General features: G+C 44.5%; 1 protein-coding gene across 1 annotated transcript in view; it reads right to left on the bottom strand.

Moving 5' to 3' along the window:
- Window positions 1–2,674: 2,674 nt before the first annotated feature.
- Window positions 2,675–17,876, bottom strand: part of cfap74 (cilia and flagella associated protein 74) — a 143,720-nt gene continuing 128,518 nt past the window's right edge. Inside the window, 7 exon segments of the mRNA XM_052039017.1 lie at window positions 2,675–2,753; window positions 3,561–3,680; window positions 4,804–4,890; window positions 5,992–6,059; window positions 10,327–10,416; window positions 12,548–12,682; window positions 16,871–16,998. Of these exon segments, the coding sequence (XP_051894977.1) occupies window positions 2,675–2,753; window positions 3,561–3,680; window positions 4,804–4,890; window positions 5,992–6,059; window positions 10,327–10,416; window positions 12,548–12,682; window positions 16,871–16,998 (707 nt within the window).

The following is a 17,876-nucleotide window of genomic DNA, read 5'->3' as shown; positions in this document are numbered from 1 at the left end:
ATTCCTCAAAATCAAACTCTTAACTGGGGTGTTTAATACAATTCAGTGGTCAGTTACAATACATATCTACATTCTATTGAGTTAAACATTGAGTTATCATAAGGTTTAAACTCCACATACAGTTCAGAGACATACAACCCTAGGACCATCACTGCACGAAGAAACCATTCCACCCAGTGAGACCACACGGCCTTCTGTCCCATTTCTGGCTCCTTCCCAGCAGCCTTGCAAATCTTTTTCCTTAAGGTACTTTTCCAGTTCTTTACTGAAAGCTGCAATTGGAATCGCTTCCATCACCCTCTCGGGCAGTGTGTTCCCGATCGGGACCAGCTTTCTCCTCGCATCACATTGGGGTTCTTTGCTAGTTGCTTTGTTCTGAACCCTTCCACCAATGGGATCTGTTTCCCTTTACTCACCTCATTTACAACTTACCCTCACTCTTTCAATTTCGAAGAATGTGGAACTGTAAGGATAGATGGAAGGTTTTAAAGGATTAAAATTATGCTTGAGTTACTAAGTTCACAGTAAACCACAAACTGATCCATGTAGCACAGTTTGCAATGGTTAACCGATTGCCTAGTTTTAAAAAAGCAAAACCAGCTAAGGTTATGTTCTAGCACTGTTAAATTCCAAATTGAGTCTCCTAGAAAATCAGTCCGGCTTTAGTACCTGAGCTTTCAACTTGAATTGTCCAGGGGCATTGTTCCCTGAGGAAACACAGGTTAAAAAATGATCAATAGATTGATAAAGGAACATAGAACTTCAGCCAGTGGAAATTTACACCATCGCTGTGGAGCTGTTTTTGCAACAAATTCTCAGCTAGAAGCTATAGAGGCTTTAAATCATCCAACATGTGAAATATGATCAAAATAAAACAAGCCTCCATAAATTTCATCCGTCCACCACAACAGCCAGGACCTCCCGGTGGCCACCCACTTCAATTCCACATCCCATTCCCACACTGACATGTCTGTCCACGGCCTCCTTTACTGCCACGTTGAGGCCAGATGCAGGTTGGAGGAACAACACCTCGTATTCTGCCTTGGGAGTCTCCAACCTGACGGCATCAACATCGATTTGTCTAACTTCCGGTAACCCCCCCCTTCTTTTTCTTCCCCCACTCCTTTGTCTTCCCTTATTCCTGTGGATCCCCTTCCCCCACCTTGACGACCTGCCCATCTCCTCCCCTCCCCTCCCCCATCCTTTATTCCAGGGTCCACTGCCCTCTCCCACCGGATTCCTTCTTCTTCAGCCCTTTGCCACTTCTACCTATCACCTCTCAGCTTATTACATCTTCTCCCCCTCCCCCACACACCTACCTTCCCCCCTCACCTGAATTCACCTGTCCCCCCCCGCCTGTATGTTCTCCTCCCCCTCCCCCCACCTTCTTATTCTGGCTTCTGCCCTCTTCCTTTCCAGTCCTGATGAAGGGTCTCGACCTGAAACGTCGACTGTTTATTTCCCTCCACAGATGCTGCCTGACCTGCTGAGTTCCTCCAGCACTTCAGGTGTGTTGCTCCAGATTCCAGCATCTGCAGAATTTTTTGTATCTCCATAAATAATCTGATTATATTTAATGTCTTACAATAAAAATATCCTGTGACACATTAACCACAGGCAGCAAAAGTAACTAAATGAAAATACTCACCTTTGTCTTCTTCTCAGGCAGTCCTCCAGGGCTGGGGGGTGACTTGCTTCCGCGCTGGTTTTGTGGGTTCTGAGGTGGCTGATGAGGACCATGTGGGAACCACAGACCCTTCCATCAATGGGGCAGGAGGTGCCTGACAGGGTAGGCAGGTGGTTTCTGAACAGGCATACTCTATCTGCTGCTTACACAGGGCTTCTGTGTGCATCAGATGCACAGAATCCCACCCTAAATGTTCCTTCTCCACTTTGAGTGACCATTGGCCAGAAATTCCCAGAAGCCAATGGTTTGTTGCATGTTGTCAAGGAGGCTCAGAGCACATCCTTGAATCTTTTCCTCTGTCCATCTGACCATCTCTTCTCTTGACAGAGATCAGGATAGAGTCTGTTTCAGGCGTCCAGTATTGGGCATGGCTAACAATGTGGCGCACACATCGGATTCGACTGAGTGCTGGGGTGTTGACTTGGGAAGGGGCAGTAACGTTGATTCCCTTATTCTTCCAGTGAGTTTGGAAGAGTTTGCAGAGGCAGCATTGGTGGTATCTGCAGTAGATAGTCTGTCTCAGAAGCACATAGAAAGTGGGGGTCACTGTAACCTGGTTGACCATGAGTTTTCTGCCCAGTCCTAGGTTTTGAACTTCAATCACCCTTTTCATCAACTGACCAAAGCAGCACTGGTGCATTGAAGGTGATGGTGAATTCCACCATCAGTGCCTGCCTTCACCAAGAGGGGGCTTTCCAGATGTGGGAAATGGTCCACATTTTCCAGGACATTGTATGAATTTAAATGATAAATTGGTTTGTTATTGTCTCATGTACAGAGGTACAGTGACAAACATTATTTTGCATGCCATCCATACAGATCATTATTGCTGGGGTATAGTTTGAAGCAGGGGGAGATTAGTAGAGTACTTTGTGTTCAGTGTAAGACCAGTCCTCTAATATGCTTTGGTAAATGAACCAATAACGATTTGGAGCTCAACTTCTGAGCAAACGTGATGGCAAGTGTCACCTGTGTACTGCAGCTCAACTACTGGGGTTCACATGACTGTGGTTCTGGAGTGAAGCTGCTGAAGGTTGAACCGTTCCCATTAGCTCCACTTCTGTAGCTGGAGAGGAGGAAGTGAGGTGAGTAAGAAAGAAAAAATTGTCGAGGCCATGATGCAGCCTCGTCTGACGCCAGGGTTCACGACATTGTCTCTGTTGTAAACCCATCGATTAGCATTACACCTTGCATGTCATCTAGAAGCAAACATAAGATGCTGATGAATTTGTTAGCAGACAGATTTGAAGAGGGTTTTCCCCAGTTCCTTCTGACTGAGTCAAAAGCATCCATGAGGCTGGTGCTGCTCCCTGCATTTTACTTGGAGTTGTTGGGCAGTGACCTGATAGGCTGAAAGGAACGGGGAGTTTCCAAGACACCAGATGAGCTCAGTCCTGATGGTCCCGAGGTGCACCCATCATCTTGTCCCTTAAGCAGGCTGTTGCTACCCACCATGTATCGTTTGGAGTGGCAATGACAACATCAAAGTGTCTGAACTCCCAGGCCAGGAAAGCAGAGTGGAGTTCAGTTCTTCAATGCTCAGACCGTCCTTGAGGGTCCTGACCTCCCAGCTCCTGAGCTTCACCTTGTGGGGTGGGAGTTGTCTGTGTGTGATTTCTCTCAATGTGGGGTTGCAGCTGCACACCAGCTCTACCCCAGGCTTCACAGGGCAAGGTCTTGGTGCGATGGCAAAGTGGAGACCAGGCTCTGCTGTGTGGGCATTAACACTCAAACACTGTTGTGTACACATAGGCAGGTGCACACGTGCACAGGAACACACAACACACATGCACGCACACACACACACACACACACACACACACACACACACACACACACACACACACACACAGCCTCCCTCCTCGTTTCTCACCTTTCCTCTTCCCCAGTCCCCGGCCACACTCCGATCTCCAGCGACCAGCCTCCAGTTAGTTCATACCCGGTGTTGTTCTCGTCACACATCCGGTCGCTGGAGATCAGAGTGTGCAAAAATCTAATGTGCAAAAATCAAATAGGCAAAAATCAGCAATAAAGTAACCAGGAAACAAAGTACAAATTAATAAGATAATTCATGTTTCAATTGAATTTGTCTTGGCAATAAACTGACACAGTGTTAGGTTACTTTATTGGTGATTTTTGCTCATTTGTTTTCTTCCATTACAAAAGTGATGAAACAGAAGTTATTTATTTTGGCTGTAAAGTGCTTTGAGGTGTTGTGAGGTTGTGATGTGGGTGATCTAAGTGTGAATGTAATGGACCAGATGGGTGACTAGAGCAGGAACAACAATGAGAATGAGCTACTTCGTTCAGAGATTGAGGAGATTTGGTGTGTCACTGAAGACTCTTGCAAATTCTACAGATGCACGGTGGAGAGCGTTCTGACTGGTTGCATCTCCGCCAAGATTTCCTTCATTCTTTACATGAGAATCACAGACAGTGTAGGAAACAAACTCCAATTGCCAGGAATGAGGTCCATCATCAGCAGTTTGCACCAACACGTTTATAGTTTTGGAAAAGCATTTAAGGAGCTGAAAATGGCACAGCGATGAGTGACATATCGGACCCCCCTCCTTCCCACAGTGGAGTCTATGCTCACCTCAAGGCCCGTTCTGCTATTCAATGTGATCATGGTTAATCTTCAGTCAGTACCCTTTTCTGCACTCTTTCACTTTAGTGGCTGCTGCGGCTGAGTGGTTTGAACACTTGTCCCACAGTCAGAAGGTTATGGGCTGTGGTCCAGAATGCTCAATGATGTCTACATAAAAACCAGAGCATCTGTACTGTCCGAGCGTAAACCCAGGGCCTGTTTGCTCTCTCAGGCAAACAACAAAAATATTGCAGAACATTATTTCAAAGGAGGGTTCTCCCTGCTGCCCTGACCAACACTCATCCTTCAGTCACAAGTTCTAAAATAACACATCATGTAGTCAGTCTCACATGGGGCACAATCTCAAATCTCACTGCTCATCAGCCGATGCTTCAGAGAAAACTACCAGCCAGTTGTGGCACACAGCACCTCCCACTCCTGGCTTCCAACTCTGCACATTGTAAGTAAAGCCCCAGGGTCTGGCCCACCGGGGCTGAGGAGCAGGGAATGGGCTCAGGGTCCGGCCTACCGGGGCTGGGGAGCAGGGAACAGGCTCAGGGTCCGGCCCACCAGGGCTTGGGAGCAGGGAATGGGCTCAGGGTCCAGCCCACTGGGGCTGGGGAGCAGGGAACGGGCTCAGGGTCCGGCCCACGGTGCTCCCCAGCTGTGGAGCTTCGCAGTGGGCTGGGACTAGGATCTAGTCCCAAAAATAAACATGCTCTGTTTCTTTTCTTTTAAATAATGTGAACCCTGAAAGCTGTTGTCCACTGTTTCCTTTGAATAATGGCCATTGATGTAGATATAGCTAGATACCAGCTGAACATTAAATTGAGTGGAAAGCCCCCTGTTCACAGAGCTGTTCAGGAACCCTGACGATCACTGATGATGCCCATACTGCAGGAAACTCTTTTACTTCACCGACACTCTGCAGTGATTCCTCCGCTCCTCAGGGAAGGTGACAAGGCAGTTTGATTTGCAAACAGAGTTCATCATTTGTATGCTTCAGGTGTGCACTGCAGACTTGGGGATTGAGCAGATGTCTCTCCAGTGTCTTGCACGGATGCTTGCTGTTGCTGTGTGCGTCACATCCATGGGTACAACCTGCTGCCCCACTTGTCTGTCGCTCCTTCTGCAGAAAACGTTACAATTCTGTGATAGTTTGTCATGTGAAACCAAGAGAGAAAAGGCAGGGTTCCTCTGATGTCTCAACACTCAAGGGAAGTGCCTGCAACACTGTGGCCTGGACCAGTTAGGGGTGTGGACGAAGGATCCGGCTATTGCTGCACCCAGCTGTGTGTGGCATCCTTCCAGACTCCTGAACCAATCACCTCTTTCACATCCCCTTCCTGCTGGTGTTGCCACCAAGGACATCTCCAAGAGGCGGTGCCTCAAGAAGGCGGCATCCATCACTAAGGATCCTCACCACCCGGGACATGCCCTCTTCTCATTACTACCATCGGGGAGGAGGTACAGGAGCCTGAAGACCCACACTCAATGATTCAGGATCAGCTTCTTCCCCTCCGCTGTCAGATTTCTAAACAGTCCATGAACCCATGAACACTACCTCGTTATTCCTTTTTATTTGCACTGTTTATTTATTTTGTAATTTGTAGTAAGTTTCTATCTTTGCATTGTGCTGCTGCTGCAGAACAACAACACATTTCACGTCCTATCAGATTCTGGTTCTGGTTAGTTCTACCTCTTCCTTTATTCTCACTTCAGCATTTGCACGGCCTCAGTCTGCACCACGAGACTGTGCCCCACTCCGCTGTTCTGTGCTTGTCGCTGTATTTGTTGTGTATATTATTACCGTGTACACTGTTTACTCTGTGAGCTTCACGCGAGCAAGGAATTTCATTACACCCTGCTGTATGTGGCAATAAACTAACACTAAACTAATGACAACATCAATCAAGTATTAGCAGGAGTCAGAGAGTGAGTCACAGAGTGATAAGCACAAGAGGACATTCAATCCCTCTTGCTTTTGCAGGCTCTTTGAAAGGGCATTCCAATTACACCCAGCCTGCCTCCCTTTTAAATGTACTTATTCAATTCAGTTACAATTAAAGAAAGCAGAAATTTGAATTGGAATTGGTTTATTATTGTCACATATACCGAGGTACAGTAGAAAACTTGTCTTGCATACCATTCATACATACTGGTTTCCGTGATGTACTGAGCTGTGTCTACAACTCTCTGCAGTTTCTTGTGGTCCCGGGCAGAGCAGTTGGCATACCAAGCCGTGATACATTCAGACAGGATGCTTTCTATGGTGTATCAATAAAAGTTGGTGAGGGTCAAAGAGGACATGCCAAATTTCTTTAGCCTCCTGAGGAAGTAGAGGCACTGGTGAGCTTTCTTGGCCATGGCATCTACGTGGTTGGACCAGGACAGGCTACTGGTGATGTTCACTCCTAGGAACTTGAAGTTCTCAACCCTCTTGACCTCAGCACCATTGATGTAGGCAGGTGCGTGTGCACCGTCACCTTTGCTGAAGTCAATGACCAGCTCTTTTGTTTTGCTGGGATTGAAGGAAAGGTTGTTGTCAGGATACTGCCCAGTCAAAACTGTTAATGCACAAAAGTACAATTCTGTATTCACCACAGATCTTGTCTTGTCCACCCCAAAAACCTTTCCCTTTTGTCACTTTATTTCATTTCCTATTTGTAAAAAAATACAGAAGATGCTGGAAAGACTCAGAAGATCTCTGGAAAGAGAAACAGAATCAAGTAGTGCTGTGGATAGGGCTTTAAACTAAATGGTAGGGGGTGTGTTCAACAGATTGGAAAAGTATGGATAAAGTAAAAGGGAAGGCGAGTACAGGAGAGGTTCTTGAAGTCTCCAAAACAAAGAATAAGACAGAAAGCTTAGAAAGGGATAAGAATTTAACTTCAGGCAACATGGGGACAAATTTGAGAAGAAGGGCAGTGAATACAGGACTGAAGGTGTTAGATTTGAATGCACGCAGTATATGAAATAAGACAGATGAGCTCATAGCGCAGTTAGAAATTGGCAGATATGATGTTGTCAGCATCACAGAGTCGAGGTTGAAAGAAGATCACAGCTGGGAGCTGGACATCCAAGGATACACATCCTATTGAACAGACAGGCAGGCGGGCAGAGGGGTGGGGTGGTTCTGTTGGTAAAAAATGAAATCAAATCCTTAGCAAGAAATGACAGGATCAGAAGATGTAGAATCTTTGTGGGTAGAGTTAAGAAACTGCAAGGGTAAAAAGATCCTGATGGGAGTTATATACAGGCCTCCGAATAGTAGCCAGGATGTGGGGTACAAATTGCAACAGGAGCTAGAAAAGGCATGTAAAAAGGGCAATGTTACAATGGTCATGGGGGATTTCAATACGCAGGTAGGTTGGGAAATCAGGTTGGTACTGGATCCCAAGAGAAGGAATTTGTAGAATGTCTACGAGATGGCATTTTAAAGCAGCTTGTGGTCGAACCCACTAGGGAAAAGGCAATTCTGGATTTGGTGTTGTCCAATGAACCAGATTTGATTAGGGAGCTTAAGGTAAAGGAACCTTTAGGAGGCAGTGATCATAATATGATAGAATTCGCCCTGCAGTTTGAGGGGAGAAGCTAAAATTGGATGTATCAGTATTACAGTTGAGTAAAGATAACTGCAGAGGCATGAGAGAGGAGCTGGCCAAAGTTGATTGGAAGGGGACCCCAACAGGGATGACGGTAGAGCAGCAATGGCAGGAGTTTCTGGGAATAATTCGGAAGATGCAGGATCAGTTCATCGAAAAGAAGAAAAAACATTCTAAAGGGAGGATGAGGCAACCGTGGCTGACAAGGGAAGTCAACGACAGCATAAAAGCAAAAGAGACGGCATACAATATTGCAAAAATTAGCGGGAAGCTTTTAAAAATCAACAGAAGGCAACTAAAAAAAGCAATAAGGGGAGAAAAGATAAAATATGAAGGTAAGCTAGCCAATAATATAAAAAAGGATATCAAAAGTTTTTTCAGCTATAGGAAGGATAGGACAAATGGAATGTCTCTGATTGGGTGAGGCAAGGGTTGCTGTGGGGATAAGTGTCGGATGGACCACGTGAAGAAGAGAGGGGTGGAAAATGGCAGTAAAACTAATGAAGTTTTCGAGTTCTGCATGAGCAGACGAAGCAGCGTCGATGTAACGGGAAAAGAGTGGAGGGAGGGGGACAGAGTAGGACTGAAGGACTCTTACACGTGTCCCACAGGAGACAGGTCTGGCCTAGACCCATGCAAGTTCCCATAGCTGGACCTTTGATCTGGAGAAAGTGAGTGCAGTTGAAGAAGTTGTTCAATGTGCGAACGAGTTCACCCATCTGAACAAGTGCGTTAGTGGAGGAGAACTGGTTCCGTCTCGGGAACAGGTCAGCGACAAGTATCCATCACAAGACTACGGCTACTTCAACAATGCTTCCTCCCACCCTGCCTCCTGTTTCTCCCAGTTTCTACATCTCCACACGTGCTCTGATGCTGAACACGCAGGTACCTCTGAGCTGCCTTCCTTCTTGCTGAGCCATGGCTTCCCCTCTACCACAAATGATCACATCTCATCTATTTCCAGTACCTGTTCTCATGCCTTCTCTTTCTGGAGACTTCCACTTTCCACCCCAGTAATCTTTGCTTTTAATGGATCACCCTTAAACTTCTTCAAGACCTTGCCTCAATTATAGGGTGCACCAACATTCTCAGCCCGCTGCTTGCTCATTTCCCAAGTGCACTTGGTCACCCCTCCCCAGTAATACCTAATAATCTGGTTCCCCTAAACCACAGCATCCCAGCTGTAGCAATGAAAGGTCATTGGGTGTTCTTCCTTCCAAATGGCTGAGGCCCAGGCATTGTGTGTGGATCGATATGGCATGCACATACGCTACCTACACCAGAAACAAAGCATGTTCTTTACTGGTTTTGGTGCCTTATAATTTGGCACCAGAAACACTTGGACAGGTACATGGATAGGAAATGTTCAGAGGGATATGAGCCAAACCCGGGCAAATGGTACTGGCTTAGATGGGCACCTTGGTCGGCATGGACGAGTTGGGCCAAAGAGCTCGTTTCTGTGCTGTTGGACTCTATGACTCTAATTATCCAGAGTGGAGACTTGAAATTAGTGTTGGGCTTATTATGTAAATCAGGGTCTATTTCCTTTGTTAAACTGCATTGTTCCACACATATTATGGTGAGCTTTCTGAAGGCACAATAGCTGAATGAATAGTCCTTTAAATGGACGGCAGATAAAATTGCTTTACTGGCCCGAATATGAGATTGTGGAGTGCTTTTGATGCTTACCACAGTGCCAGCCATGAACCCCTCCTGGCTGCTTCCACCCCTCCCAGATCATCAACTGCCATGGTTAGTGGTAAACGGCTAGAACTTTACCCCAGTTGCAGTTGTTAAGCACGCAATATAATAGGGAAAGCACTTTGAACTCTCCTAAGATGTGTAAGTATTTCAGAGGCGGAGTACATCAAGTCTACACTCCCATGTTACATGTTTAGTGCAAGAACAAATTTAAAATGTATGATTAGGCACATTTTGATCCTTGCCAGTTTTGACTAATAAACTTGCAAATAATTTTATCATTAATGCAGAAGACAGTGTCACCCTAACCAATGGCTGCATACTTGAACACCTGGGTTGATACAAGTGGTTGGTACAGAACCAACCAAAAGAAGTACAATAGTAAATGCATTAGAGAGCACCTTCACCTGCAGTATAAAAAGGAGAAAAAATATACTTTGAAGTTTTTGGTAAGAATGAATGGGTTATAAAAGCAGACAAATAATTCAATGTGAATACTTACTGCAGAATACATTTAGATTAGAAAAGCCTTTACTTACAGAGCTTCCTCTTGTCAGGAGAGGGCCGACATAAAAAAATCAGCTAAAGGTGTAGATCAATAAACAGTGTTGAGTTTTAGTCTGATTCCAACTCCTTAAAACTTAAACATCTAATTTTAAAATAGTTAGTCTTTTCTGTGATGTATAAACCTCTTATATACAGGAAGCCTTCTCAATAATTCCTCCCAGTTCTTCATCTTAAGTTACGACAACCACGGCCATCAAAATGATTTCGTAGTTTTCTGTGATGTCTCCTTTAATGGACATTTTAACAGTGGCCGAGATGATCTGAAGTGCCTAGAAAGCAAATAAAAAAAGTCCTACTTAAAACTCTGCAATGTCAAAAGATGTTATTGGTCTGTATTTAAGACTATAAAATACTATAGCTTTCTTTTAAATATCTATAATTTAAAAATGGTAATATCAATTAAGTTCAAGAAGCCACATTAAAATAGAATTTCTTCAGAAAAGTATTACTCACAGATATAGTTACATGAACCGTCAAAAAGTTCTGATGAAGTTCACACAGACTAAAACAGGAAACTAGATAAGATACTTAGAATCATGGAGTGATAAAGCACGGAAACTGGCCCTTTGGCCCAACTCGTCCATGCTGACCAACATACCCACCTAAGCTAGTCCCATTTGCTTGTGTTTGACCCGTATTGCTCTGAACATTCCCTATCCGTGTATCTGTCCAAATATCTTTTAAACGTTGTAACTGTTAAAGTACCTGTCTCTACCACTTCCTCTGGTAGTTCGTTCCATATGCCCACCACCCTCTGAGTGAAGAAGTTGCCCCTCAGGTCCCTTTTAAACCCTTCCCCTCTCACATGAAACCTATGCCCTCTGGTTTTTGGTTCCCTTTCCTTGGGAAAAAGACTTGGTTGAAGTTTTCTGAGAATGTGTGTAACGTCAATAGCTGGAGGTGTTGCAAGGTCAGGATCTGATACCCTAAATTTCATAGATGAACCGGGTGACTAAACCAATTGCAGGCAGAAATATACAAATAACACACAAAGACACAATGCAGAGAACTAAGGTCCTGAGTAAAGGAGCAGCTAAATGTCAGTGAAGACATAAGAAACTGTAGGTGCAGGAATCTGCAGCAAAACACAAGCTGCACTTGACTGTCCACTTTCCTCCATTGATGCTGCCTGACCCGCTGAGTCCTCCAGCAGCTCATTTTTAGCTTAGTATCAGCTTGACAGCAGGAATGTGAGGGTTAAATCACTGCCCATACCCCTACCTGGTTTCCATGAAGCTGAAAGTGTTAAACTCAAGATTAGAAATGTCATTAAAGAGCTGAAAAATAATTTAGGCAATTGGCAAATTAACACAAACACTTCTATGGCTTTGGACGTTGAATGCGTAAACAAATGAATATGCATATAATAAGGAAAAGAAAATGACCAAGGAATGAACAATGGTATCAAATAGTTTTGTAGTTCCTTAAATTCTGATGATGAGGTGAAACATTGGGCTGTTGGCCAGGTCCTGGCTACGCTCTTAATTTGTGATTTAAAGATGTTACAAAATGTGCTTCTAAACATTGCAATCTGTGGTGTTAGAGCTGTGAGCAACCAGCAATTTATATCTGACAAGTACATTTTTCAATCACCTATCACTTTCAGTCTTCAGCCTACTCTGACCCTGACCTTGTTCCCAGACTACTCACTACACTGTTCCACAAAGTGCAACATCAGCAGTGCTTCACGTTCCAACTGGGAATGTCACAGCAACTATTGCCTTCCCAACTCCCAGTTTAACAATTTCAGGAAATGAATCTGCTTCTCACACCTACACTTCATGAGTCACCCTTTATTTATTTGTCCATCACTCCCCCTGCCTTGCACAATCGCCCCTTTTGTCATTAATCTCCCCCACATTCCACCAGTCACAGACCTTCCCTTTTGTTCTCTCTTCTGTCCTCCCTCTTTGCAGCAACATAACACTTGTTAATCTCTAACCTTTTCACAGTTTCGATGAAAGGTCACTGACTTGAAGTGTTAACTCTGTTTCTCATTCCAGAGCTGAGTGTTTCGAACACTGTGTTTTACTTCACATCGTCTGTGCTGAGACTATTTTCCTATTCATAAGTAACTACGCAATGATTGTAACTTCACCAAATATTTCACAGGACTATCATCTAATGCATGGCACGCTTGTTGGTAAAGTTGTATCTTGGTACGCGCGACAATAAACCAACATAATCTATTCAATTTATCATCAAAAGATTTAATTAAATATGAAACTTCAATTTCTCAGAGTGGAACTTTAATTAACTAACTGCACCACATTCTTTAATCTTATAATTCATTTTTAAAACTAATAAGAAAATCACTTAGGAATGTTGTCGAAGTGTTGTGTTGTGTTGTGAACTATGAGGTGCTTACAGGACTTGGACCGGTGAGATCTGATGACTTACATCGTGCCCACTAGGGGGAGTCCAGCGAACAGTGATGGTCCTTGTGTTACCAGCTTCCAGCACACCTCTGATCGGATCAATGGTGAATCCCTTCACGTGAACTGCCTGTGGATTGTCAATGATGAACTCAACACTCTGCAAAGGCAACAACACCGATCTGTTGTCGAGATTTTTAAACTGCAGAACCCTATTTTCTAGCTGAGCTGTGAATTACAGCTTGATCTTTATTGCTAAATACTAATTTCGTGACATTAAGAAAGTCTTTCATTTCTATAGCGCCCTTCACAAACCCATGCACCTTATAGCCGACACCCACACAGGCAGCTCCATGATATGATCATGGCAAAGTACGGCACTTTACTGGAGGTGGCCCATTTCATCTACTTTATGCAATTTTACCCCTTATTATCAGATTCAGACTTATTATCACTGGCAGATGACGTGAAATTTATTGTTTTGCAGTAGCAGTACAGTGCAAAGGCATAAAATTATTATAAATTACAAAATAAATAAATGGTGCAAAAATAAGGAATAACGAGGTAGTGTTCATGGGTTCATGGACCATTCAGAAATCTGATGGCGGAGGGGAAGAAGCTATTCCTAAATTGTTGAGTGTGGGTCTTCAGGCTCCTGTACCTCCTCCCCAATGGTAGTAATGAGAAGAGGGCATGTCCCAGCTGGTGAGGGTCCTTCGTGATGGATGCTGCCTTCTTGAGGCACTGCCTCTTGAAGATGTCCTCGATGGTGGGGCGGTTTGTGCCTGTGATGGAGCTGGCTGAGTCTACAACCCTCTGCAACCTCTTGTGATTCTGTGCATTGGAGCCTCCATACCAGGCTGTGATGCAACCAGCCAGAATGCTCTCCACCGTACATCTGTAGAAATTTGTAAGAGTCTTTGGTGACAGACCAAATCTCCTTAATCTCTTAACAAAGTACAGCTGCTGGCGTGCCTTCTTCATGATTGCATCAATGTGTTGGGCCCAGGACAGATCCTCTGAGATGTTGACACCCAGGAACTTGAAGTTGTTCACCCTTTCCACCGCTGAGCCCTGACACTGGAAAGGGACTCATTAGTTGCTGGCACATCTGGCGAAGAGAGGTGACCCAGTGTTCTATTTGTGAATGGACTGGTCAGGTTGAGCCAGACCCAGACAATGGTCTGGGTCCTTGAAGGAACAAACACTGGGATGTTGTTGAGTGCAGCTCCCAGCTGCCCTTCACAACTGGGATGTGCAAAGATCCCAAACCCAAAAAGAAAGCCTCCTGGACCCAACTGACGAGATTTGCTACCATCAGAAACCCACACAGCACCGGCATGGGTCAGAGGAACACCACCCCCAAAACCGCTGAGAAAACCTTTCACGGCTAGTGAGGCCATGCCCCAGCTTTGAGAGCTGTCGAGCTGTCAAGTGTTTGCAATGTTTCTGAATGCCCTGGATATCTTTATGTAAGTCCATGGTTGGACTCAGAAGAGGGATGTGCTGAGCATCCCACCATCCACCTTCCCACTCACCATTCTCATGCCTTCTACTCCTCCTCAAACAGACCCCCATTGCATCCCTCCCCCCTCAACTATTTAGTGCTAGTTATAGTGATCCAAAGTGCCTTTTAATGGTAATTATTATGAAAGTAATGAACACTGAAAATTAACTGCTTCAAATTGGAGTCTCACTCCAACAGGCTTTGAATTTTGCAGAGATTTTTCTGTTCAGTTTTTTCTCTCTCAAGCCAATGTTTTCCTCCTGCTCTGTTTCCATCGACTGTGAATTGACCCTCTTTAATTTACTCTTCTTCTCAGTGGAATTATGATGTTATTGCAATGATGGCAGTGTGGCTGAGGGAAGAGCAGGACTGGCAACTTAATGTTCTGGGCTATAGAAGTTTCAGACGTGTTAGGGAGAATGCAAGAGGCAGTGGGGAAGTTACACTACTGATTAGGGAGAACATAACAGTAATACTTAGAGAGGATATCCTGGGGGGATTGTCCAATGAGGCCATTATGGGTAGAACTTAGTAGTAAGAGAGAGGTGATCATTTTGCTGGGGTTATACCATAGACCTCCCAATAGTCTAGTGACAAGAGAGTACTCGACCTTATCTTAGGAAAAGAAATCATACAGGTGGTGTAAGTGTTGGTTGGGAACAGTGACCACAATTCCATAAGGTTCAAGGTAGTTATGGAAAGGGATAAAGTTGGTTCTCAGGTTAAGGTCTTGAATGGGGGGAAGGCTGATTTCAATCGTGTAAGAGAGAACCTGGCAAAAGTAGATTGGGAGAAGCTGCTTGTGGGTAAAACAACAGCCGATGGGTGGAGCCTTTGAAAAGAGAGATCAGGTCCAGCAGGTTCCAGTAAGGGTGAAAGGCAAACGTGGCAAGAATGGGGAATCTCGGATGAGAAAGGATATTGAAGGTTTAATCAGGGAAAAAAGGAAACATGTGGCAGGTACAGGCAACTGGGATCGAGGGAGTCACTAGAGTAATATAGATGTGTAGGAGAGAACTTCAGAAAGAAGTTAGGAAGGACTAATATCTTTGGCAGGTTAGATTAAGGAGAACCCCAAGAGATTCTGTAAGTATATCAGGAGCAAGAAGGTAGTTGGGAAAGAGTGGGTCCGCTTAGGGACCAAAGGGGTAATCTGTGTGTGGTGCCAGGGGATGTGGGTGAGGTCCTAAATGAACACTTCTCGTCTGTATCCACCAAGGGGAAAGGGTATGGAAGGTAGTGAGTTCAGGGAGGGGTACGTGGATAACCTGGAGCAGGTCAGTATTAAGAAGGATGTGGTGTTGGATGTCATGAGATGCATAAGTCCCCAGGGCCAGATGAGATCTATCTGGTTGTTATGGGAAACAAAGGAGGAGATAGCTGAGGCTGTAACAGAGATTTTTGCTTCTTTATTTGCCACAGATGAGGTGCCAGAAGGCTGCAGGACAGCTAATGCCGTTCCTTTATTTAAGAAGGGTGGCATGGATAAGGCAGGTAACTACAGGATGGTGAGCCTTATGTCATCGGCGGGGAAATTATTGGAGAAAATCCTAAGGGACAGGATTTTTGTACATTTGGAAAGGCAAGGGCTGATCAGGGATAGTCAGCATGGCTTTGTGTGGGGGATTCATGACTCAGTAATTTGAATTTTTTGAGGGAAATAAGAAGGTTGATGAGGGCGGGGTGGTAAACATTGTCTCTATGGATGTCAGTAAGGCATTTGACAAGGTCCTGCATGACAGGCTGGGCCAGAAGGTTAAGGAACATGGAATCCAAGGTAAGCTGGATCCAAAATTAGCTTGGTGATGGGATGCAGAGGGTAGTGGTGCAGGGATGCTTCTCTGTTGGAGGTCTGTGACCAGGGAGCAGTACTGGGACTCTTGTTGCTTGTGATGTATACTAATGACTTAGATGTGAATGTAGCAGATACTGTTGGTAAGTTTGCAGCTGATACAAAAGCCACATTATAGGACGGATGTTGCTGCACTGGAGAGAGTGCAGAGGAGATTCACCAGCATGTTGGAGACACAAGAAACTGCAGGTCTGCTGGAGGAACTCAGCTGGTCGAGCAGCCTTTCCCAGGGGCAGTGGTGGAAGCAGATATGATAGTGGCATTTAAAAAACTTTTAGAAAGACACATAAATATGCAGGGAAGGGAGGGATATGGATCATATGCAGCCAGAAGAGATTTAGTTTAATTTGAAGTCATGTTCGGTGCAGACATTGCTGGACGGCCTGTTCCTGTGCTGTACTGTTCTGTGTTTTATCTGTGGGAGGAAAGGAATTATTGACATTTCGGGTCAAAACCCTGTGTCAGTCCTGATTAAGTGAAAACAAGTCAAATCAGAAAGAAGAGTAAAGGGAAGGAGACAAAAGAGGAAAGTCAGAAAAAAGACAAAAGTGAGGAGACAGATGAGAACTACTTTTGTGAAATCCTGTGAGGTTCGATCATTCCCTTCCTGGGTCAGAGAGGTGAAATGGCACTGAGGAACAAAATACGTCTTAAAGATCCTTATTCTGTTAAGCACCAGTCCTCACATCCTGCAGTGACCCTGATACAGTTTAACAGTGCAAATCAAACTATTTTGTGAAACACATGGGATATTGTCAGGAAACTCCCATGTTCATCTGTTGTTGAAAAGTGATTCACAACTGAGTGATCTCTTCCTCTCCACAACCTGTGAGGTTACTTATGCACTAATAACTGTGAGCATTAAACTCACCATCTCATTTCCCACTAAATTTTGGTCTAATTTACCTTTCTTAACTTTAAAGACTTTTAAATAACTTTCAAAATATGCTTGGTTATACATCTACATTTGAGAAGAATGTGGATGTTACCTTTTTCCCAGCAGCTTGGGTCGATCGGATGCATCCTACCTGGAATTCTCTCAAAGCTGTGGTGTATTTATTGTCAGACTTGATGCTTTTCAGAGTGAGCAGAACTGACTTCAATGGTCGAGGAACATCTGTAGACAACAGTTGCAGGAAATCACAGTGAAAACTCCACAAACAGAAAACCACAGAAACACCTCTTCACCTTGTGATGTGAGGAACACTTCTAAATGCAGAGGGTGGCAAAAATTTGGATTTGGCGATTGATGTTGAATTAGTTGTTAATTTTAAATCTGAGTTAGACTCTTGTTAACCTCAAAAATGAGGAAAAGGCAGGTAAAAGGTCACAGATCAGCAATGATCAGGATAGGTTGGGCTTTTATCCCTGGAGCGAAGGAGGCTGAGGGGTGAATATATAGAGGTATTTAAAGCCATGAGGGGCATAGATAAGGTGAATGCTCACAGTCTTTTCCTAGGTTAGAAAAATCTAAAACTAGAGGGCGTGGGTTTAAGGTGAGAGAGGAAAGATTGAAAGGGGACCTGAGGGGCAACTTTTTCACCAGAGGGTGGTGGGTATGTGGAACGAGCTGCCAGAGGAAGTGATAGAGGCGGGTACAATTACAACATTTAAAAGACATTTGGGCAGGTACATGGATAGGAAAGGTTTAGAGGGATGTGGGCCAAATGCAGGAAAATGTGTTCAGCTCAGGTAGACAATTTGATCAGCATGGACGAGTTGGGCCGAAGGCCCTGTTTCCATGCTGTATAACTTTATGACTCGAAGTGGAACAAGCCGAAGAGGTGATGTTCCAGTAATCCAATGCTGCTACCCAATTTGATCAGAACTGGAAATGGGAATGGGTTAGAGGGCATGGGCACATTTAGAGGTAATAATTTTGACTGTTGTGAGAAATAGACATCAAGTTAAAACCTGACAACTGAAATTTGTGTGAGGGGCAAACAACCGCTGAGCCCTCCCTCAGTTGTGTGATGACGTTGTAGCACAATATAT

The sequence above is a fragment of the Pristis pectinata genome, chromosome 26 (assembly GCF_009764475.1).
Source record: "Pristis pectinata isolate sPriPec2 chromosome 26, sPriPec2.1.pri, whole genome shotgun sequence".
NCBI lineage: Eukaryota > Metazoa > Chordata > Chondrichthyes > Rhinopristiformes > Pristidae > Pristis > Pristis pectinata.
The sequence above is the reverse complement of the archived record's forward strand: the minus strand, read 5'-3'. Positions and strand labels throughout refer to the sequence as shown.